The sequence below is a fragment of the Ochotona curzoniae genome, unplaced genomic scaffold, assembly GCF_017591425.1.
Source record: "Ochotona curzoniae isolate NIBS_2020 unplaced genomic scaffold, NIBS_Ocur_1.0 contig_4502, whole genome shotgun sequence".
NCBI classification, from domain to species: Eukaryota; Metazoa; Chordata; class Mammalia; order Lagomorpha; family Ochotonidae; genus Ochotona; species Ochotona curzoniae.
The window spans coordinates 270,963-291,766 of NW_024466308.1; the positions used below are offsets into that span (position 1 = coordinate 270,963).

At 58.8% G+C, this 20,804-nt stretch overlaps 1 protein-coding gene across 1 annotated transcript in view; it reads right to left on the reverse strand.

Annotated features, from left to right (window-relative positions):
- Nucleotides 1–2,730: 2,730 nt before the first annotated feature.
- COL5A3 (collagen type V alpha 3 chain) overlaps nucleotides 2,731–20,804 on the reverse strand; it is a 34,264-nt gene continuing 16,190 nt past the window's right edge. Inside the window, exons 28-67 of the mRNA XM_040986226.1 lie at nucleotides 19,244–19,288; nucleotides 19,072–19,125; nucleotides 18,833–18,940; nucleotides 18,192–18,245; nucleotides 16,425–16,478; nucleotides 15,330–15,374; nucleotides 15,075–15,128; nucleotides 14,902–14,946; nucleotides 13,870–13,923; nucleotides 13,712–13,765; nucleotides 13,587–13,640; nucleotides 13,362–13,469; nucleotides 13,129–13,218; nucleotides 12,880–12,933; nucleotides 12,135–12,242; nucleotides 11,926–12,033; nucleotides 11,799–11,852; nucleotides 11,243–11,296; nucleotides 10,448–10,555; nucleotides 10,317–10,370; nucleotides 10,115–10,168; nucleotides 9,947–10,000; nucleotides 9,807–9,860; nucleotides 9,342–9,449; nucleotides 8,327–8,380; nucleotides 8,180–8,233; nucleotides 7,954–8,007; nucleotides 7,814–7,867; nucleotides 7,541–7,648; nucleotides 7,346–7,399; nucleotides 6,948–7,001; nucleotides 6,707–6,814; nucleotides 6,450–6,503; nucleotides 6,332–6,367; nucleotides 5,927–5,980; nucleotides 5,315–5,522; nucleotides 5,111–5,223; nucleotides 3,580–3,648; nucleotides 2,962–3,201; nucleotides 2,731–2,877 (exon numbers count right to left, since the gene is read on the reverse strand). Of these exons, the coding sequence (XP_040842160.1) occupies nucleotides 2,731–2,877; nucleotides 2,962–3,201; nucleotides 3,580–3,648; nucleotides 5,111–5,223; nucleotides 5,315–5,522; nucleotides 5,927–5,980; nucleotides 6,332–6,367; nucleotides 6,450–6,503; nucleotides 6,707–6,814; nucleotides 6,948–7,001; nucleotides 7,346–7,399; nucleotides 7,541–7,648; nucleotides 7,814–7,867; nucleotides 7,954–8,007; nucleotides 8,180–8,233; nucleotides 8,327–8,380; nucleotides 9,342–9,449; nucleotides 9,807–9,860; nucleotides 9,947–10,000; nucleotides 10,115–10,168; nucleotides 10,317–10,370; nucleotides 10,448–10,555; nucleotides 11,243–11,296; nucleotides 11,799–11,852; nucleotides 11,926–12,033; nucleotides 12,135–12,242; nucleotides 12,880–12,933; nucleotides 13,129–13,218; nucleotides 13,362–13,469; nucleotides 13,587–13,640; nucleotides 13,712–13,765; nucleotides 13,870–13,923; nucleotides 14,902–14,946; nucleotides 15,075–15,128; nucleotides 15,330–15,374; nucleotides 16,425–16,478; nucleotides 18,192–18,245; nucleotides 18,833–18,940; nucleotides 19,072–19,125; nucleotides 19,244–19,288 (3,090 nt within the window). The remainder of the gene's footprint in view (nucleotides 2,878–2,961; nucleotides 3,202–3,579; nucleotides 3,649–5,110; nucleotides 5,224–5,314; nucleotides 5,523–5,926; nucleotides 5,981–6,331; nucleotides 6,368–6,449; nucleotides 6,504–6,706; nucleotides 6,815–6,947; nucleotides 7,002–7,345; nucleotides 7,400–7,540; nucleotides 7,649–7,813; nucleotides 7,868–7,953; nucleotides 8,008–8,179; nucleotides 8,234–8,326; nucleotides 8,381–9,341; nucleotides 9,450–9,806; nucleotides 9,861–9,946; nucleotides 10,001–10,114; nucleotides 10,169–10,316; nucleotides 10,371–10,447; nucleotides 10,556–11,242; nucleotides 11,297–11,798; nucleotides 11,853–11,925; nucleotides 12,034–12,134; nucleotides 12,243–12,879; nucleotides 12,934–13,128; nucleotides 13,219–13,361; nucleotides 13,470–13,586; nucleotides 13,641–13,711; nucleotides 13,766–13,869; nucleotides 13,924–14,901; nucleotides 14,947–15,074; nucleotides 15,129–15,329; nucleotides 15,375–16,424; nucleotides 16,479–18,191; nucleotides 18,246–18,832; nucleotides 18,941–19,071; nucleotides 19,126–19,243; nucleotides 19,289–20,804) is intronic.

Consider the following 20,804-nt stretch of genomic DNA (forward strand, 5'->3'; position numbering starts at 1 on the left):
GGGGAACGTGTGTGCTGAAATCACACAGCCATGGAGCATGTGAGCCTGACGTGTGCCCCTGGGAGCACCTGCAAGTCCCCTCCTCCCACACTGGCTGCCCTGCCCCGCCCCCAGCTCAGGGAACAGTGGGTGTCAGTAATCGCCAGGGGAAGCAGGAGGGGTGTGATTAATTATGGCTGCTGAATATGCAAATCATCTGGGGGTTTTCCCAGCAGCCGCCTGGGCGCTGGCAATGGTGCTAAACAAACAGAGCCCAGAATTCCCTTCTTACACCTTTGTCAATTAACCTTTCATGTACGGGCTCGCATTTCTCACTCGTCTGTGAGTGAGCTTTTGGCTAATGAGAGGGTCTTCAAGTATACACAAATCGCCCTTCCCCCCACCACCACCACAGCTCTGTGCCAAAACGAGCCAGGTGCACTGGCATTCAAACCCTGGGCAGCCACGCTGCCTCTCGGAGGCACAACGATGAGCTGGGGCAGTGGAGAGAAGTGAGAGGAGGGGCGGCTTCTGCCAGTTGTGCTCCCCAGGATCGGAGTGTCTGGGTTCGAGGCTTGATTCCACTGCACCTCTCCTTTCTGCTGATATGTGGGAGGCAGTGATGACCGGCATTGGGGTCCCTGTCACCCAGGAGGGAGACCCAAGTGGAGTTTCTACTTCCTGGTTTTGGCCTCAGCCAGCTCCAGCTGTGCCAAGCATGTGGGAAAGCAACCACAAATGGAGGATCTCTCCCTTTCTCTCTAGCTTTCCAAAAAATAAATATTTGAAATGTTCATGGGTCCCCCTGATGTAGGCGAGTGCCAAGTGCGTGTTGGGCAGCGCTGGGCAAGGGCTCAGCACCCGCTGGTTTGTGGGCGGGCAGAATAAACTGCTCAACTCCCCCAGCGAAGCTGGACAGCAGATTTCTGGGCCAACGGAGACTTGGAGGTAAACCATGATGGCCAATGGGCCTTGGAAGCATTTCCTCATCCTTTTTTTCCCCCCAAAATTTATTTATTTTTATTGGAAAGGCAGATATACAAAGAGGAGGAGAGATAGAGAGGAAGATCTTCCATCTGATGGTTCACTCCTCAAGTGGCCCCAACGGCCAGAGCTGAGCCGACCCGAAGCTTCTTCCGGGTCTCCCACGCGGGTGCAGGTCCCAAGGCTGTGGGCCGTCCTCCACTGCTTTCCCAGGCCACAGGCAGGGAGCTGGGTGGGAAGTGGGACAGCCCACCCAAACCTACGCTCATGGGGGATGCCAACACATGCAGGTGGAGGGTCAGCCTGTGAGCCAGCACAGCAACCCCAGGCAGGGAACCTTCATGGATAATTTCAACTCTTCCTCTAGGCCCTTGGGTTTGTGAGGATGGTGATACCCTCCAGTAAATAGCAGCATAATTCAATTCCCCAGACACACCTAACCCGTTAAGACAGTGGCAGCAGGCACTTCGTGAGCAGCAAGAGCCAGATCTTAAGAAACACAGGGTGGGGCCCGGCGCGGTGGCGCAGTGGTTAAGGTACTCGCCTTGCACGCCCGGGATCCCATATGGGCGCCAGTTCTAATCCCGGCAGCCCCGCTTCCCATCCAGCTCCCTGCTTGTGGCCCGGGAAGGCAGTCAAGGACGGCCCAAAGCTTTGGGACCCTGCACCCGTGTGGGAGACCCGGATCGGCATAGCATCGACCGTTGCACTCACTTGGGGAGTGAATCATCGGACGGAAGATCTTCCTCTCTGTCTCTCCTCTCTGTATATCCGCCTTTCCAATAAAAAAAAATACATCTTTAAAAAAATAAAAAAAAGAAAAGAAAAGAAAAAAGAAACACAGGGTGGGCACTGGACGAGACAGAAACAAAACCACAGTTCACCGGTTTATTCTCAGATTTGAGATGCCAGTTGTGCCCTGTGGCCCGAGAGTTGAGGGCCAGAATCTCTCTCATCATATCCCAGCCTTCCCGATGGAGGAAGCAGATTAAATACACAGCGGGGGAGGGAGGTGATTTTCCCTTTTAATAGAGATCCAGGTATAAATAGGGCAGCACCATGAGGATCCTGATTCACCCCCACCATGTAGTCCCCACACCGCCTGGCATGGCAAGGTGACCTCGGGGTGACGGGAGATTGGGAAGGGGAGCAGAGGGAACACGTAGCTTGGCCAAGGGAAGGTCCCCTTCACTCCCTGGTCTGACGTCAGCCCCTTCATCGTGACCCCACCTGGGAACAAGAAGGAGCGAAGGGCTCCCAGCCTTGGATGGGGGAAATCCAGTGCTTAACTCCGGGGAAAGGCAGCACCAAAGGGCGTGGGGGCGTGGCGGAGCAGTGGCTTTGGTCTGCTGTGAGTCAGCAAGTGGTTGTACGGGGTTGGGGTTGGGGGCGTCTTAGGGCTGGGAACTAAAGGTTGGGTGGCGATGGGGAAGATAGCCAGGCTACAGTTTGAGCACCTGTGGTCAGGTGGGAGAGGTTGGAGCACCTGTGGCCGGGAGAAGCCAGGGGAGGCTGGAGCACCTGTGATGGGGGTCAAGGCAGGGGATACTGGAGCACCTGTGGTCAAGTGGTGGAGGCTGGACCTTCAAGCCATGGCATCTCACCCTCATTCTCTTGGAAGCAAGAAGGAATACTGTTGTGACCACAGGGGGCCAAGTCCCATCTCCTGGCTCCGGAGCCCTCCCAGGAGACGATAAATACGACAGCTTCCCAGCCTCAGCACCGGTCATGTCCCGCATTGGGCTTCTCTCAGAGCCCCTCCCACCTTCAGCTGCTAAAGCAGACGGGGCCCAGTTCAAATCCAAACTTCTGGTTCGTCTGGCCAAAGTCCACAGCTGCCACATCCCACAGGGGCAGAAAGCCCACTCGAGAAGAGCTGAGCTCCAACAGGGTCTTCGCCTGGCCCTTCCGGAGCTGAACCACAAGAAGACAGGGACGGGAGTGAGCAAGGTGGCCTTGCCTCCACGCTCCCGGCCAGCCCCTGCCACACCTCCTTACCCGGCAGCCATCATAAGGGACATTGATGGTGGCCGCTGCTGTCTGGTTGAAGGACAACTCCTCTCCGTTGGTCCCGAGGAAGCGGACGGATCGGCTGTGGTCGCCAGCGGCCTCATCCAGCCAGGCAGCCGAGTTCTGGCAGGTGTAGGTGAAGGTCTGGCGGGCAGTGGCGCTCAGCAATTTCAGGAAGGTCAATTGTACCACGTTCACTGGGGCCCCGTCAGCGTCCACATAGGAGAACTGGGTGAGGACGGAGCAAGTCAGGGTGGCAGGTTGTCCCACGGGCACTCCCTCGCGTCCCTGACTGACCACCTAGAGATCTAGGTCAGACTCCTAAGACCATCCTCACAACCCCCCACGCAGTATGTCCCCCAGCCTGGCTATCTCAGCTCTTGCCCCACACCCTCAGCTTCCACACCCAGGATTTTATCCTCTCTGCCCAGAGCGTTGACGCTGCAGACTCACCTGCAAGCACTACCCTTGGAATGGCCGACCTCCACTCTCTCCAACCTGGCAGCCTCGTCTCCCCGGCTACCACCCTGGCATCCCCGCGCCCCAACACCCGGGTTCCACTGGTTTCCCTGCCCAGCCCAGCTGGACCCCGAGGAAGGGACCCACCTTCTTGCCTCTGCGGAAGGTGCTGTACCAGCCTCCAGGCTTCTCCTTGGACCAAGAGGCCAGTTTCACCTGGAGAGAGAGGGGGCAGTGTGGGCGCTCACCCATCCATACCTGTCTGCATTTCGCCTCCTGTTGACCAGGGGTATCTCAGGATGTTGCCCAGTCTTGGGGGTGGGATCAGCTGGGACTCCACCCCTGCAGAAGCTCTCAACCAATGACTGATGGAAGTGGATCTGCAACTGTCTCAGCTTCTGTCACTCAGGTGCCCTGGGCTACCTGGTCCCCTCTCCTGGGGCTCTCCATTGAGACTGTGCCCCAGGTACCCAGCAGGACCCCTCCCTGACTGCCTCCCCAGGCTCTCTGATTTACTCTCTGCTTTTCTGGTGAGGCTTGGATCAGCTCCTAAAGAAAGACTGTGGGCCTGGCATGGTGGCCTAGCAGCTAAAATCCTTACCTTGCATGCACTGGGATCCCATATGGGCACTAATTTGTGTCCTGGTGGCCCCGCTTCCCATCCTGCTTGTGTCCTGCTCCCTGCCTGTGGCCTGGGAAAGCAGTGAAGGACGGCCCAAAGACTTGGGACCTGCACCCACATGGAAAACCCGAAGAGGCTGGAGCTGAGCTTGCAGCTGTTTGGGGAGCGAGTCAGCAGACAGAAGTTCTTCCTTTCTGTCTTTCCTTCTCTCTGTATACCTGACTTTTTAATAAAAAAAAGAAAAAAAAAACCTCAAAAAAAATAGTGTGATGTGTAACCGGGGCATAGGTTCGGTGACTAAATGCTTGCCTTAACTGCGCCGGGATCCCGTGTGGGCACCGGTTCATGTCCTGGCTGCTCCACTTCCCATCCAGCTCCCTGCTGTGGCCTGGGAAAGCAGTGGAGGATGGCCCAAAGCCTGGGGACCCTGCACCCGTGTGGGAGACCTGAAAGAAACTCTTGGCTTCTGGCTTCGGGTCGGTTCAGCTCTGGCCATTGCAGCCGCTTAGGAAGTGAACCAGTGGATGGAAGACCTTTCTCTCTTGCTTTCTCTCTTTCTCTCTATAAATCTTACTTTCCAATAAAAACAGATCTTTTTTTAAGTAGGCACTTGGTGCTTGCTTCGGCAGCACATACATCAAGTGGGCACGTTACCTAGCAGTTAGGATGTCCACAACCCACACTGGCATGCCTGGGTTCGATTCCAGGCTCTGACCTGACGTGGCTTCCTGCGAGGCAGCAGTGAGGGCTCAAGGGCCCCTGCCTCGCTCGTGGGAGGCCCGCTGCTGGCTCCCACCTTAGGCTTGGCCGGAACGTTGCTGTCAGGGAGTGGGCCGATACATGGAGGAACACTTGCCATCTCTCTGTTGCCCTGTCTTTGTCTTTCTGCCTCTCAGATAAGTGAAATAGACAACCCAGGCTGTTTTCTGTCTGATAATCTGCTCTAGCCCCAGACAGCACTAGGCATACAGCCGGCCCAGGAAGAGTTCCATGAAGGCAGGATCGGCCCCCACATCCTGTGGGAGGGCAGCAGCCAGGTGGATCGCCACCACTCACCATCTCAAACTTCTTGTCTGGATTCAGGCAGGTCTCGCCTCCCGCCGTGAAGTTGCAGAACACCCTGAGAGCGTCCCGCACGCTGCCCTGGTTGGGGTCAATCCAGTAGTCCCCTGTCACAGAGCCACACGGAGCAGGTGGACAGGTGAACGGGAGGTAATGGCCTCGGCTGCACCCCACCCTCACGCCTGCCCTGGACCTCACCATCAGGCAGGTGTGGGTGGTGGCGGTGTAGTTCATGGCACATGAGGCCGGGGTGCTCAGCTGTGCCGGGAGGGTGCCGCAGCTGTTCCAGCTCCAAGCTGAGGGAAGTGAGAGATGCCAGCACCTCCTCCAGACCGCCTTCCAGGGCCTCTGGCTTCTCTGGGACAGAACGGCGCCGGCGCAGCCCGTGCACCTCCGCAGGGGGACCCTGCCCATAAGGGTGGGCAAGAAGGAGAGGAGAGAAAGCAAAGAAAGAGGTGGGCGAGAGAGACAGGGGTGAGGGCGAGCAGGCAGGTGAGAGGAAGATGCGGAGATGGTGAGACGGAGAAGGCGATGGAGAAGGAAGAAGAGAAAGAGTAAACAGGGGAACAGAGTTGGGCAAAGGCCCCAAGAGATGAGACAGAGCCAGAAGCAACAAAACCCTCAAGGACAGCCTCCCTCCAGGCCCCTCCCCTCCCGGAGCTCTCCAGGGGTGCTCAGCCCACCTGCACCTGGCCCCCTGAGAGCCCCTCTTGGGACACCCCCACCCCGAGGCCACAGCACGAGACATAGACCCTGTCCTCCACACCCACCTCCCCACCCAGGCCCTGGTGTTTGCCCTGGGGAACTCACCGGAGGGCCGGGGGGTCCTGCAGGTCCAGGGTCTCCTCGGGGACCCGGGGATCCCTAGGGAGAGAGGTCACTTGGGGGTGGACGCTGTCTATGGCAACCCCTTCCCATCAGCACACACACACACACACACGGCCAGTGCTGAACGTGAAGCTAGAGAGGCAGCTTTCCATGGCCTAAAGGAACACGTGTGAAATGGGCAACTTGCCCTCCCGGGCACAGCATCACTGACCACAGGGCTGCCTCTCTTCGGAGCTGCCTCCTACCACAGATAGCACTGCACAATGGATGAGACGCAACAGCAGGTGTTGAGCAGAAGGCACAAAGACGTGAAGAGAGGTGTGCCAAAGCATCAGGGGCGGCCGAAGGAGAGGTGGGTGAGAAGCCGAGGATGCAACATGTACTCACCAGGGACCCCTTGGAACCCTTCTGTCCCAGAGGGCCCTGTGGGATAGAGACAGGGAGAGCTGGGGTCCTGGCCTGGCCCTCCACTGTGGCCCCATGCCCACAACCCCTCCACACTCACCACCACGCCTGGCAGCCCAGGGTGACCCACAGCACCAGTGAGACCAGGAGGGCCCTGGAGAAGGGACAGCAGGGTCACTACTCGTAGGGAAAGTTCCCAAACCCCACACAAGCCTCCAGTTCCCCGCTCCCCACAGACAACCCCTCTCCAAGCCCCAGACAGAGCCCCCATCACCCCGGAGCCAGGTTCCCAGACTGCCTCCCACCTGCTCCTTGGAAACACACAGCCCGCCCCCTCAGAGCACGACACACACTTACAGGTTCTCCCTTGGGGCCAGGGGGACCTTGCACACCTGGCAAGCCCTGGTCCCCCTTCTCTCCGGCCTCCCCAGGAGGACCAACGAGGCCAATCAGTCCAATGTGACCCTGGAGCACAGAGAGACACACGGAGGGGCGAGGTGGGGGTCTGGGAGCCTCAGGGGACACCCCAGTGTCTGGCCAGGGAGAGAGGGAAGGACGGGACGCCTGGCAGGGAAATCATGGGATGGGAAGACCTTACCTTCTCCCCTTTGGGACCAGCATCTCCCTTCAGCCCTGGGAGGCCAGAGGGGCCCTGGCAGGAGAGCAAGGGCCCGTCAGCTAGTCTCACCGGAGAAATCTCTCAACTTGCATGCGTGTGCTAGGGGCTGCTCAGGGGGAATGCTGCCCAGATCCCACACGGGAATGATGGGGCTGGCCAAAACGCAGAAGGGATGGCAGAGACAAGGAGTGGTCAGTGGCCAGGATCTGTGAGTGGGTTGATGTGTGTGTGGTCAGTGTAGACCAGTAAGATGGAGGGATGAGTGGCGAGAAGAGAGGGGTCAGCCCACACCATCAGCGCCAGTGGACACTGTGTGTTGTCTGGGTGACCTGGCGACTCCTTGGAGCTGCGACCCCAGGGACAAAGGAGTCTCTTACCAGGGGGCCAGGGGGGCCCGTCTGTCCAGGGGCTCCCAGAAGGCCAGGCTCACCCTGAGGATAACACAGAGAGTGAAGGCAGACCCCAGCGCAGACACCCCCACCACCCACCAGGGCCAGCTCCCCCCCTCTGAGGGACAAGGAGGGACTGCCAGTGGGCCCACCCCTGATGCACCTCGACCCTGTCCCACTCACCACAGGTCCTGGTATCCCTCGAAGACCCTCAGGCCCGACTCGCCCAGGGGGCCCTTGAGCCCCCAGGGGCCCCGTCCTCCCTGGAGGCCCGTCAGGACCTGGCTCCCCCTAAAATGGACAGTCAAGTGGGGGGCAAGCAGAGCCAGAGGGTGCTGGCCTCAGAGACCCCACCAGAAGGTAGCAGGTGCGTGCAGTGGCTGCCAGTCCCGACCTCTCCTGCAGGCCAGGGGCTCAACACGGGGATCCCCTCCCTCCCCACGGTTACACACCGACCTTAGCACCTTTCTCCCCTTCTCTGCCTTCTGGACCCATACGGCCAGGCGGACCCTGCGGAGGAAATGGGGTGTGAGGAGCCGCTGCAGGGGCAGGTGGGGGCTTGGGGTGGGGCACCAAGGAGGGAGTCGTTAACTCACCCTCTTGCCAGGGGGCCCACGGGCACCAGGTTCCCCAGAAGCGCCAGGCGGCCCCTGTGGAGGAGAGAACAGAACCAGCATCAGACAGCCTGGCTCAGACACACCTGGCACCCGCGACAGGGAAACGCGACAGGCAAGCCCACAAGCCCACCTCTCTGCTCCCCTCTTCACCCACCGGCCAGGCCCACCCCTCACCCAGAACCACACCCTCTGTGTCCCAACTCACCGGAGCTCCGACATCACCAGGGTCTCCCTTCTCGCCTGGGGTTCCGTCCACACCCTATGGAGAAGGGAGACCAAGTGGGATGGGGCAAATTCGGGACCCCAGTATTCTGGGCTCGGGGGAGGGACAGAGGCTTGGGAGTCTACCTACCGAAACTCCAGGGTCTCCTGGGGGTCCCAGGTCTCCGGGGAGCCCTACGGGGCCCTGGAACGTAAAGTGACCCAAATTCATACCTCTGGATTCCTGCAGTTAGGCGTTCATCGGGCGGATAGTGTTCCAGCTCTGGCTGCTGGTAACACATTGGCGAGCGAGACACAGAGTCCCCTGCCTGCTGGAGCAGGCGCCCTGGAGGTCAGCGGGTGCCGGAGCAGGCGCCCTGGGGGTCAGCGGGTGCCGGAGCAGGCGCCCTGGGGGTCAGTGGGTGCCGGAGCAGGCGCCCTGGGGGTCAGCGGGTGCCGGAGCAGGCGCTCTGGGGGTCAGTGGGTGCCGGAGCAGGCGCCCTGGGGGTTAGTGGGTGCTGGAGCAGGAACCCTGGACGTCAGTGGGTGCTGGCAGAACGCTGGACGTCAGTGGGTGCTGGAGTAGGCACCCTGGGGGTCAGTGGGTGCTGGAGCAGGCACCCTGGGGGTCAGTGGGTGCTGGAGCAGGCACCCTGGGGGTTAGTGGGTGCCGCAGCAGGTGCTCTGGGGGTCAGTGGGTGCCAGAGCAGGAACCCTGGGCGTTAGTGGGTGCTGGAGCAGGCGCCCTTGGGTTAGTGGGTGCCCGAGCAGGCGCCCTGGGGTTAGTGGTGCCGGCAGTGCTGAGCTGTGAGCTTCCCATGCCTCATTTCCTCTGCCTTCTAGCTCAGGATTCAGAACTGACCCAAGTCTGAGCTTCCTTTCAACATGGCCAGGATGAATCCCCGTGAAATCAACTCTTCTTTTTTAGTGTTAGTTATTTTTATTACAAAGTCAGATATACAGAGAGGAGAGACAGAGAGGAAGATCAGTGAAATCAACTCTTCCATGCCGTATTTTTTATTTTTCATTCATTCATTGCATTCATTCATTGCATGCATCTATGTATTCATTCATTCAGCCATGCCTGGGTTGCTCACAGGAGCGTGAAGGCAGGTTCAATGCGTGTCTGCACCCCCAGCTCTGCCTCCATGCCCCCCTACACTCACCATGTCTCCTTTGGCCCCGTCCTCTCCAGGAGGGCCCTTCTTGCCAGGTGGTCCAGCAGCTCCAGAGGGGCCTGTGTCTCCCTTTTCACCAACGTCTCCCTTGGGCCCCTTTGGAGAGGCAGAAGTCAAGGGTCAGCACACATGGATGCAGACAACATGGTGGTGTGTTGCTTTTTTGGGATCGGGGGTCATAGGAGGCCTGGCTGAGGTCAGAGGTCAGAGGTCTGGATGGTCCAGTCACCCACTGGTCACGGCAAGTTTGGTTGAGCCGTTAGAGTGCACAGAGTGGTCTTCTGTGGGCAGTCCATCTTACAGGCCAGGGTCAGGATTTGGATCTGAGGCCCCAAAACCACCACCCTAGGCCCTGGGACCAGTGGATGACTTAGGACCGACCGTGTACAGGGGCCCAAGGTCAGACGTTCCCTGAGTCAGGGGCAAAGCTCACATCTTGGCACCATCACTCACCGGGATCCCTGGGGTTCCTGCGGGCCCTGGATCTCCAGCAGCCCCAGGCTCACCCTGGAAGAGACAAAAGGCCAGTGAAGAGAAAACCTCTTCTGGCAGGTTCCCCACCTCCCCGTAAAGCTCTCCTCTCCCTCTCTCACCTTCTCACCCACGGCTCCAGGCTGACCAACTCCTCCAGGCAGCCCTGGGGGGCCCTGGAGGGACCAGGGAGGATTAGATGCGTGACCAGAGTCCCTGGAGCTCCTTGGGAACCGGGTGTCCCCACCTCACAGCCGTCCCCACCTCACGGCCGTCCCCAGAGTTCTCACCTCTGCTCCGCTGGGACCATGAGGACCCCGAGGACCTGGCGCTCCATGGGGACCCTGTGGGAGGATCAGAGGTACCTTCACTGACACCCCTCCAGAAAAACAAAGACTGCACAGGCACCACCCTTCGTGACCTTTGACATGACCCCCATAACCCCCCAAATAGGCCACCCCCACCCAGTAACCTTCTCCTGGGAGCCCATACCATGGAGCCCACATCTCCAACCTCCCCTTTCTCTCCAGGAGGCCCCGGCAGCCCCTAGGAAACAAACACACAAGTTAGGGCACAGCGTAGGGGAAGCTAGAGGGGTCCCCTCCCCCAGGTCAGGCACCCACCTGTAGGCCAGGGGGGCCAATGACCCCCACAAAGCCTCTGACGCCATCATCTCCTTTCTGCCCAAAGAGGCCTGGGGGTCCCCGACGCCCCTGGGCCCCATCTGCTCCCTAGCAGGAGGACACGGGAAAGACCCAGTTGGAATCTGGATCTTGGTTGGCCAATAGGGTCAGGGTGGGAGTCAGGCTGGGGATGGAGTTTGGGAAGGATTTGGGTTAGGGTCTGCAGTGGGTTAGGATCACGCCCTGGGCAGCATTCAGACAGAACTGAGATGGAATCCAGGACTGGGTTGGGATTTGGGGCCTGCTGCAATGTGTCGTCCAGAAGTTCAAGTGCTGGGAACAGAAACCCCCAGCTCTGATGTCACGGTACTTGGAGGTGGAGTGGGGGGTGGTCTTTGGTAGGTAGGTGGGGTCAGATAACATCCATGATGGCAGAAAGAGAACAGCTGAGGCCACACCTGGCTCTCTCTGTGACACCTCCTCCATGCCCCATGCCCTGGGGGCCCTCTGGCCCCCCAAACCAGGAATCTATTCTCAATAAATCTTCCATCTAGGGCATTTTGTGGAAATGGACTAAGGGTCTGGTTGCTGGAATGGTGTTGGCTTAGCAGGAACTGGGAGAGAAGGGATGAGGGAACTGAAGGTCAGGTCCTGTGAAGACTGGGGTGAGAGGTTTAGGGTTGACAAGCAGGGGAGAGTCGCCCACACTTGATTTCCTGTTGGGTGTCGGCCTTGCGGGTAGGGGTTGTGGTTGGGAGACCTCAAGCAGGACCGTCACGCTTAGAGTGTACTCACCGGGGAACCCGGATGCCCCACAGGACCTCGAACCCCTGTTGGTCCAGGGGGTCCCTAGAGGAGGGGGAAGATCCCATCGAGTTCAAGACTGGGGAGGGGGTCCAGAGATGTCATCACACCACCCCCCTTGTCTTTTTACGAGAATAACCCTCTCCACCAGGAACCATAGCCACGGCTGCCCCATCCATGCCTTTCCTAACACCAGTCCAGCAGGTGTCCCCCAGACAGACAGCTGCCCCAGGCTCGTCCGCTACGGGCCCATCCCCAGAGGTCCTAGGGAAACTTGGGGTGCAGTTGTCCAATGGCACGCCCTGGAAGCGGGGCTCGGGGCAAAGCTGGGAACTGAAGGCTCAGAGGTGTACCAAGACACAAAGCAGACGGCAATGTGCCCAAGGAATGGGAGTAGGGGGCACAGGGGAGAGGGTACATGGATGTATGTGGATGGCGTCAGGATGGGGCTCAGGGATGCAGGAAGCACTGTGTGGTCCCCCTCATCTGCTCCTCCCCACTGGCTCCTGAAGCCCACCCACCCCAGGGACACCCTCACACTGCTCACCACTTCGCCCTTCTCTCCTCTGCTTCCCTTGTGGCCAGGGGGTCCCACTTCCCCCTGCGGAGGAAGCAGAATGACAAGACCTGTCCTCCCACTCCAGCCCCTGGACACCCCTCCCTCAACCCCTCACCTTGTCCCCTTCCTCGCCAGAAGGCCCGGGAGCTCCGGAAGGGCCCGGAAGTCCCAGGGGCCCTGGGATGCCATCCTTGCCAGTGGGGCCGGGAGCGCCGCGTTCTCCCTGTCAGGGAGAATGGGGAAGGCGAGGCGTCAGAGCCAGAAGGGGCCGCAGGAGGCAGGGTGTGAGGCTGCCGGGGGGAAGTAGGTGGGCCAGCCACTCACCGGGGATCCCTTCTCGCCAGCAGGCCCAATAGGGCCTTGGTTTCCGCTCTGGCCGGGGAGCCCAATGCCTCCAGCTGGGCCCAAAGGACCCCGCTCTCCAGGGGAACCCTAGGGAAGGAAGGGAGCAGTGGTTGCAGCAGAGTTGCCTTAATCCCACCATCAGCAGTCCTTCAGAGGACACACTGAGCACGGAGCCAGGTTCACTCTCCCCTGAGTCTTCCTCCAACACCCCCTCCAGCTCGACACCTCGCTCACTCCTCTCCAGCCCCAGGGGTTTCTCGCCCCACTGTTCTCCAGGTGTACCGGCACCTGGCGTTACGGGACTTGACCTTACCACCCCTTCTGTGCAAGTTGAAGGTTTGAGACAACCTGGCTTGAGCCCGTCCAGCACACCATCATTTTAAGGACTTTTAGAGGGTTTTGTTAGATAAGGCTTAGGCAAGGGGATTTCAGAAGTTATGCAAAAAGGAGCTAAAACGTGCGTTGAGTTGAGGGCAAACGGTACTGAAGCCCAGGAGTGGTTTTCTCGTGATATGCATTTCCTGGACTGGTTTGAAGACACCCCGCTCCCGACACACACCGTCACCCAGCAGAGCTGCTGGACCCACAGAGTAACCCCGGATTCACAGCTGAACTGGAGCTCACCCAGTCTCTCTAAGCTTCCCAACATTAGGGCCTCCAACTTGAGCTCCCCACACCCTCAAGTCTCCTCCTGCACACCCCATGCCCAGACACTGTCACTTACATTGGCTCCAACTGGGCCAGGAGGGCCTTTGTCACCCTTCAAGCCTACAGGCCCCTGGGGAAGGAAAGAAGTCATGGTCAAGACTGCTAGGAGACCTCAGGTCCTGTCTTCACTCTGGGGCACAGGGTCACATTCCCCTGCCTGGGCCCTGAGGCTCACCTCCAGGGGTGGCCTCTCCCTGGCCCCTCCAGCCAGCATTCCCACCCCAGGGCCGCAGCCACACCCCCTTCCTCATGTGCTGCTACTCACTGGCTCTCCGGGGGCTCCTGGGGGGCCTGGGAAGCCCCTGGGACCAGCTGGTCCCTCTTTCCCCAGGGGTCCTGGTGGGCCCAGCTCCCCCTGCAGGGGAACAAAGAAAGGAGGTGAGGCCCCAGACACAGGGTGTTGCCCCCTCCCACGCACCCCTTGCCTCTACCACAGCATCTGTTCTGGCAGGTCCCTTCCACTCCCACCAGCCGGGGATGGTGGTGGGGGGATCTCACCTTGGCCCCTTCTCTGCCTTCCTGGCCCGGAAGACCTTGATCTCCAGGTGGTCCGGGGGGACCCGGAGGACCCCTCTCCCCTAGGGGCCCCACTTCTCCTGTCTTTCCCTGTGGAGGAGGAAGGGCTTGTTTGGGATGATGGAGGGGACAGGCCAAGCTCCAGTCACCCTCTCCCAGTTGGCAGGTGCAGGATGGGAAAGGAGGGCTTGGAGGTTCCGCTCTGACCTGAGGCCCCAGAACACCAGCTGGTCCAGGCGGGCCCGTCTGCCCTTGGAAACCCTAGAGAGAAAATTAATTCATTAACTGGGCATTTCAGATGGCGTGCGTTCGAGGTTAAGGGGGTCACTCACCAGCTCTCCTCGCTGTCCAGGGTGCCCTGGCCGCCCGTCTTTCCCCTGAGGGCCCTGGGGTGGGGAGGACACCAAGAGAGAGGGTTGAGTGAGGCACAAACAAGAAACCCGGTTCCCCGCCCACCCCACCCCCATTCAGGGGTTCCGCAGTCACTCACCGGAGGACCCTTCGGCCCAGGGAATCCCGGGGGACCTTGCAAACCAGGGAGACCCTGTAAAGGAGGCGGGAGGCGATGTCTTAACCCGCAGGGTAGACATGGGACCTATTAACGATTAGGTGCCTACCGCATGCCGGGCAGAGGCCAGAGACTCCCGGGGCAGTGCTTCCATCTGCCTTTGGACTAAAGCTAGCCTCATTTTACAGAGAGGTTGAGTAACTTGCCCCAGGTCACACAGCAAAGGGGTGACAGATCCAAGGCAGGAACTCACTGGTCTGTAGTGTCGGAGACAGGGCTCTGCTGCAGTCCCCCACCCCGACCCGAGCTCAGCCTCCTCTGGCAGCCCCCCTCCCCCGTCCCACCCAGCCCACCACGCTGTGTCTTCCCATTCCCCATCCTGGGCTCGTCCTCTGCTGAGAGCCCCTCCCTCCCCAAGAGCAAGCAGTTGACCATGGAATTCTGCTCCAGCCCCTGACCCCAACTTCCTGCCAGTGTACACTGGGAGGCGGGGCGATGACTCCAGTCACGTGGCCCTTCTTGCCACCCACACAGATCTCATTTTGGCCTGGTGCTTGCAGGAACTGGGGGGCAGTGAATCAGCAGATGGACGCTTCTCCTCTCTCTAATCAAGGAAAGTGGGGGTGCCTTACTTGGCTCTTGTGATAGCCACACCCCATATCAGACCACCCAAGGCTCTCGACCCCCCTGCTGCTGAGGGAAGCAGCACAGGCTGCTGAGAATTCCCATGCGGGCATCTTGGATGGAATTCTAGGCTCCTGGTGTCATCCTGGCCCGGCCCTAGGTGTTGTGACCATTTGGGGAATGAGGCAGCAGATGGAAGCACCTCTCTCTCTGGTATTTCTCACTCTCTCTTTCACTCTGCCTTTCAAATAAATACAATTTTTCATCAATGAAAGATCTCTCTGTTTCCTTTCTCTCTGCCTTTCCTTCTTTAACTCTGCCTTTTAAATCAAACTTTTTTTTAAAATAAAATTAAGATCGTTCCATCAGAAATGTTAAGACATTACTTACCTTCTCTCCAGGGACACCAGGGGCTCCGTCCTGGCCGGTGTCACCCTAGGACGAGGCAAGGAGACTCAGGTCCCAGAACTAACTCCCCGGGGAGGGGCTGGGTGTGGGAGGGGGACTGTGTGGGCCTGCGCCAAGGGAGCTGCACCAAAGGCCTTGGTCACACACACCCTTACCTTGGGACCTGGCTGTCCTGTCGTTCCTGGTTGCCCCCTTTCCCCACGGGAACCCTGGGCAGAAAAAAGGGCACAAGTGAGAGAGGGAGATCATGGGCCATCCCTGCTGCCCCTCCCTCTGTGACCCCACCCCCGCGCGGGGGATACCGACAGAACCCAAGCCCAAGACTGACCTGCCAACTCCCTGGCTCCCCGCTGCCCTTCCCGCCCTGAGCCCTTGCCCCACTCAGAGGGCGCCGCTCTGCACTTTCTTACCGGTGGTCCTCGCTCTCCTTCCTCCCCCGGCTGCCCTGCCTTCCCCTGGAAAAGGGACGGATTGGGCTCTGGGCGCGAGCAGAAGAGACCCACGAGTCACACACACACACAGTCTGAACCCATGTGCTCAGACACACACGCACCACAGCTGTCCCAGGTGGTCCACCGTACCCCGTGCCATTGTACCATGCCCTGGGCCAGCCCCCAGCCTGAGCTCCTCATACAGTACATGATCCCTGGCCCACGGTGGAAACATACATGTGCCCAAATTCACACGGTAAACACACACCAGGACAGGCACACGCATGGCATACACAATGTGCAACTGCCCAAAGCAATGCAAACACGTATGCCGATCACTTGGTGTATGCACAGAAACACGCATGTGTGTGAGCACCACATACGTGTCGGCACCTAGTCATGGCTGCAGTACAGAACACGCGAGCAGGCGAGCAGGCAGAGCCCCCAGCACAAAGCCTTCAGCCTCTCCATTGAAAAACATCTGGACAGACACACACACACATAAGAAAATTCCAAAATGCTCGTGGACAAGGCTGATAAAGACAAAAGAAAAAACATGGCTGCCGTCCATGCCTAAGGGAAGATGCTCATGGGAAGGCAGGACCCCCTTTCACGGGGCCTGAGTGAGGAGTCCCCGCTGGGCTTCTGACCTCAGCGCCCTGCTCAGGCACACCCTGGGCGGGCGCCTGGGTCCCTGCCACCCACTGTGGGAGAGACCTGGGTGAAGTGCCTGGCTCCCGGCTTCAACCTGGCCCAGCCCTGGCTGTTGTGGGCATTTGAGGAAAGAACTAATGAAGGAAAGATCTCTCTCAACTTTCAAATAAATGACTTTCAAAATTTAATTTTCAATAAGTATGCATGGATTTCAAAAACATTGACGTCTTTTAGTTCCGTTACCCACAGACCTTTGAATAGCCTTCTTGCATGCGTGTGTGTTCAAACAGCGTCACGCACACGCACCCCACAGGGCACACGGGAACGCAAGTGCATGCAATGTTCCAGGCACACACAGCCACCCATTACCCACCCACATCGTGCACACACTGCAACCGCCCCTCCTGGACCCCGACTCACCCGCTTGCCTTTCTCTCCCAGTGGGCCCAGGAGCCCAGGAAATCCAACGGATCCCTGAGGGAAAAGAATCAAAGAGGTGAGAGGGGATTAGGGCTGGGCGGAGAAACAGACATGGAGAGTGCCTACCTGCTGGTTCACTGCCCACACGCCCGCACCACAGGGCAGGGGCCGGGGCTGCAGCCAGATCTGCTTTGTGAATGGCAAGGACTCAACCACATGAGCCATCGCCTGCTGCGGCCCCAGGAAGAAGTTGGAACTGGGAACAGAGCCCCTCTACTGGGTACTTGGGCATCCCAACTGGCCAAATGCTCACTCTTGTCATGGCCATTGCAGAAAGCAATGCTCCTTGTGGAACGCGTTCTGACTGGTCTGGACTAGGGAATGTCTCTCAGTCTCCCACATTGGGTTGCACACTGAGCTATGTACGCCATGAATTTATTCTGGGCTTCCTCCTGGAGACACGTGCCGTAACGAACACGGACAAGAACCCATGAAACAGATGGACAAGAAAGCTGTCCATCAGGGCCGGTATCTGGCCTAGCGGGTTAAACAGCCATGGCTAGGACTCCCCCAGCATATCAGAGGACCTGGGTTCGAATCCCTGTCTCTGCTCTTGCTTGCCCCAGCTTCCAGCTCATGCGCATCCCCATGTGGGCAGCCTAGGCTGCAGTCCTGGTGCAGACATTTGGGGAGGTGAACTAGCACACGCACTCACTCTCAGCACAGGAGGACGTAGCACAACGCATTGCTGTCGAACCTTTCGTACGCAAGACCGCTCCACCAGCTCAGGAGGGCGAAAGCCTGAGACGCAGGAGGCGTTCCGTGCCCACTCCCCCGTGTCTCCAGGTCGCTGCTCCAAGTTTCTGCTACGCCTCTTGAGGCCATTGTAATATTTCTTTTAGTGTATTTATTTGAAAGAGAGACAGACACACATGTGTGCGCGCACACACACACCGTGAGAGAGACTGAGATTTGTCTCAATGCCCCAAACGTCTGGGGCTGAGCTAGGCTAACGCCAGGAGCTAGCTTAAACAGAAACCATACATTCTGCATGATGTAATGTAGGTGTGGTTGAGGGAGAGAGGAGGCTTGTCGGTAACCTCATCTATCAGAACCCTGGCAAGCAAGCGTAAGCGCTATAATGAATTCAACAGAACACACTGCCGCCTGTGATGCTCTGACTTGGTAAACAAGCCCCGATCACGCCACACAAGAGCGGTCCTCGGCTCTCGCCACCAGCAGCAGCAGCAGCAGCAGGTTCAGGCGCTGGACGCGCTCGTGCGGGCACCGCCTGCGGCCCGTGCTGCGGCATCTGGGGTTCAGTCCCAGCTCTGCCTTCTCTTTCAATTTGCTGCAATACCTACCCAGGCAGACGGAATGGCTCCATGGCTGAGGCCCTGCCACTCACTCACATAGGAGACTTGGACAGAGAAGCCAGCTCCTGGCTTTAGCCTGGCCCAGCCCAGTTGTTTGGGGCTGAGGGGTGGAGTGTGTGCGTTTCTATCTGCCATTCAAACACATAGAATTTTTTAAAAGCTACAATGATCTCAAAAGACATAACAGAAAAGGAGTGATGTGCCCATGGGCATACATCAGGCCAGGGGTCAAGAAACCCAAGCGTGCCCAATGCCAACCAAAGTCCATATCTTATCCCTCAATGGCCCACGGAGTGGGCAGGTCCTCCTACCCCAGGTCACTGCCTGGAGCCCAGATATTACTCTGTGATAACTTCTCCGCTCTGCCCAGCCCGAGTCACCAACATCTTACCTTAGGGCCTGGACGCCCGGGGTAACCTGGGAGACCTGGCACCCCCAGCTTGCCCTGCAGAGAGAGAGAATGGCACCAAGTCAGAACTTGCAGCCTAGACGTTGAGAAGAGAGGTCATTGGGTAGAAGGGACCACAGAGCAGGCTTGGCTCCTGCCCACCCGTCCCGAGGCTGGCCACTCAACCCCAGTGTAGCTGTTTTCTCATCTTTAAAATGCAGGCAGCGGATTAAGCTATCCTTTGCAAGCCCAGCCTCCCGTACGGGCTCGGTGCGCCATTTCCCCTACCAGCTCCTGCCTAATGCACCTGGGAAAGCCACAGAAGACGGCCCACGGGTCTGAGCCCCGACACTCACGTGGGAGGCCTGGAGAGTTCTCGGCTCCAGGTAGGCCCACCCCCGGCTGAGTGGCCATTTGGGGAGTGAACCAGCAGACAAAAGCTCTCTCTCTCTCTCTCTCTCTCTCTCTCTCGCTCTCTCGTTCTCTCAAATAACATTATCGTTATTACACCTGCTGTGTGTAATAACAGCCCAGTGTCCAGAACTGCTCTGACACTGACGACCATCAGGGTTGCCGCCTGCTGGGGTCAGAGGTGAAATGGCAGAGGGCTTGGGGAGGGGGAGGGATGGCCGAGGAGCATTCACCTTCTCTCCAGCTGCACCGGGGGGCCCCTCCTCACCAGCCAGCCCCTCCGGCCCCTTTGGGCCCTCGGGACCGTCCTCTCCCCGAGGACCTGGGGGTCCGGGCTGCCCCTGAAAGACAAAAGAGAGGCCCAGGAATCAGTTCTCGATCCTTTCAGGGTCTTCAAGTTCTAGGCCGCCCCCTGCCTGTCTCCCCTCCCCCAGCAGACCCGCAGGACCCCCTGAGAGGGAGCCCGTCCTACCCGATCACCCTTGAGGCCACTGTCGCCCTTGAAGCCTGAGAAGCCATCTTCTCCCTGGAGAAAGAGGGGTGGGGGGGCAGACACAGGTCAGAAGTCAAGGCCAGAGGTGAAGTCTCAGGGCTCCACTCTGGGGTCACTCACGGCCTCACCAAGGGACCCCTCCCCATCTTACCTGATCGCCTTTCTCTCCCTGGACACCCCGATGGCCAGAAGTGCCCTAGGAAATAAAATTTTAAAGAAAAATAAGGCACCTCTCATATGCTCTCCCTGCTTAAGAAGGGTTCCCCCCCACACCCTGCCCCACACCCTGGCATCTGTGGGTGTGGGGTACATTCGCCCTCCGTGACACCCCACACCCTGGCATCTGTGATCTTGGGGTGCACTCGCCCCCCCTGACGCCCCACATCTGAAGGGGCGCTCGCAGGAAAGGAGGAATTTCGCAGAAGTCAATGCCCACCTCCCCGGAACACCGCGTGTGCAGGTTCCTTCTGGCAACCAGGGGACACTGAGCTCGGCCACAAGGCCACTGTGTGCTTGGTGACAAGGAAGGAGGGCTGCCCAGTCACAGCTCCCCACTCTGGAAACGGCGCCTGGTTGCCCCTAACTGAACCCGGCAGCTACAGAGAAAGCTCCCTTGGATCCCACGTAACCACAAGGTCTGCTGATGCCCAGCTGGCTCCTGCCTCGGGCAATGCCACTGCAGCGTGATGTTTGCGTCTCCAGCCTGGGGGCCGGTTCAAGCCCACGTAGCAACGACCCAGGCTTCAGTACCCAAAGCCCTGCACTCTCTTCAGCTGCAGTCTAATTAGGTCCCACGAAGGCACAGCCATCCCCTACACCCACCCTGCGCTTCCCTGGGACCCCCAATGAATGCGGAAATGTGTGTGAGATGGGCTTCTTGTCCCATGCAGGAATGCCTGTGACAACGTTGAATTACGAGAGTCACTGTGGCTAATAATCAGGTAGAGGTGCAATGGCGCAGGGACTCGGTGTAGCTGGCATCGCTGGGAGTCACACGGGAGACCCTGGTCCCGCTTCCTGCTCACACACACCCTGAAAGGGCAGGTATAACTCAGGTATTTCTGTTATTTGCACCCAAATCAACCTTTAATTCAATGTTCCAAGAACTTATTCAAACACTTCCTACAGTCAGCTCTTGGTGTCTGAAGGCCTGCACAAACTCCACCACCCACGGATCAAAACTGCGCAAATCTCCTCCGGGGCTGGCGTTTCGTGGTGCTGGGGGTTAAGCTATGGCTGCAACACCCTGCCTGGCATGCCCTTATCAGGGCACCACTTCGATTCCCCACTTCTAATCCAGCTCCCTGTCTGTGCACCCAAGAAAACAGAGGAAGATGGCCTAATAACTGGGGAGCCAGACGAAGTTCCTGGCTCCCGGCTTCACCCTGACCCAGCCCCACCATTGTAGCCTTCTGGGAAGTGAACTGGGAATTGACAAATGTCTTCCTCTCACTCTGCTTTTCAAATAAACACATAAAAACTAAAAAAAAAAAAAAAAAAAGTCATTGTGGGCCCAGCACGGTAGCCCAGCGCCTAACATCCTCACCTTGCACAAGCTGGGATCCCATATGGCACTGGTTCTGATCCCGGCAGCCCCGCTTCCCATCCAGCTCCCTGCCTGTGGCCTGGGAAAGCAGTGAGGACGGCCCAAAGCCTTGGGACCCTGCACCCGCGTGGGAGACCTGAAGGAGGCTCCTGGCTTCAGATCAGCT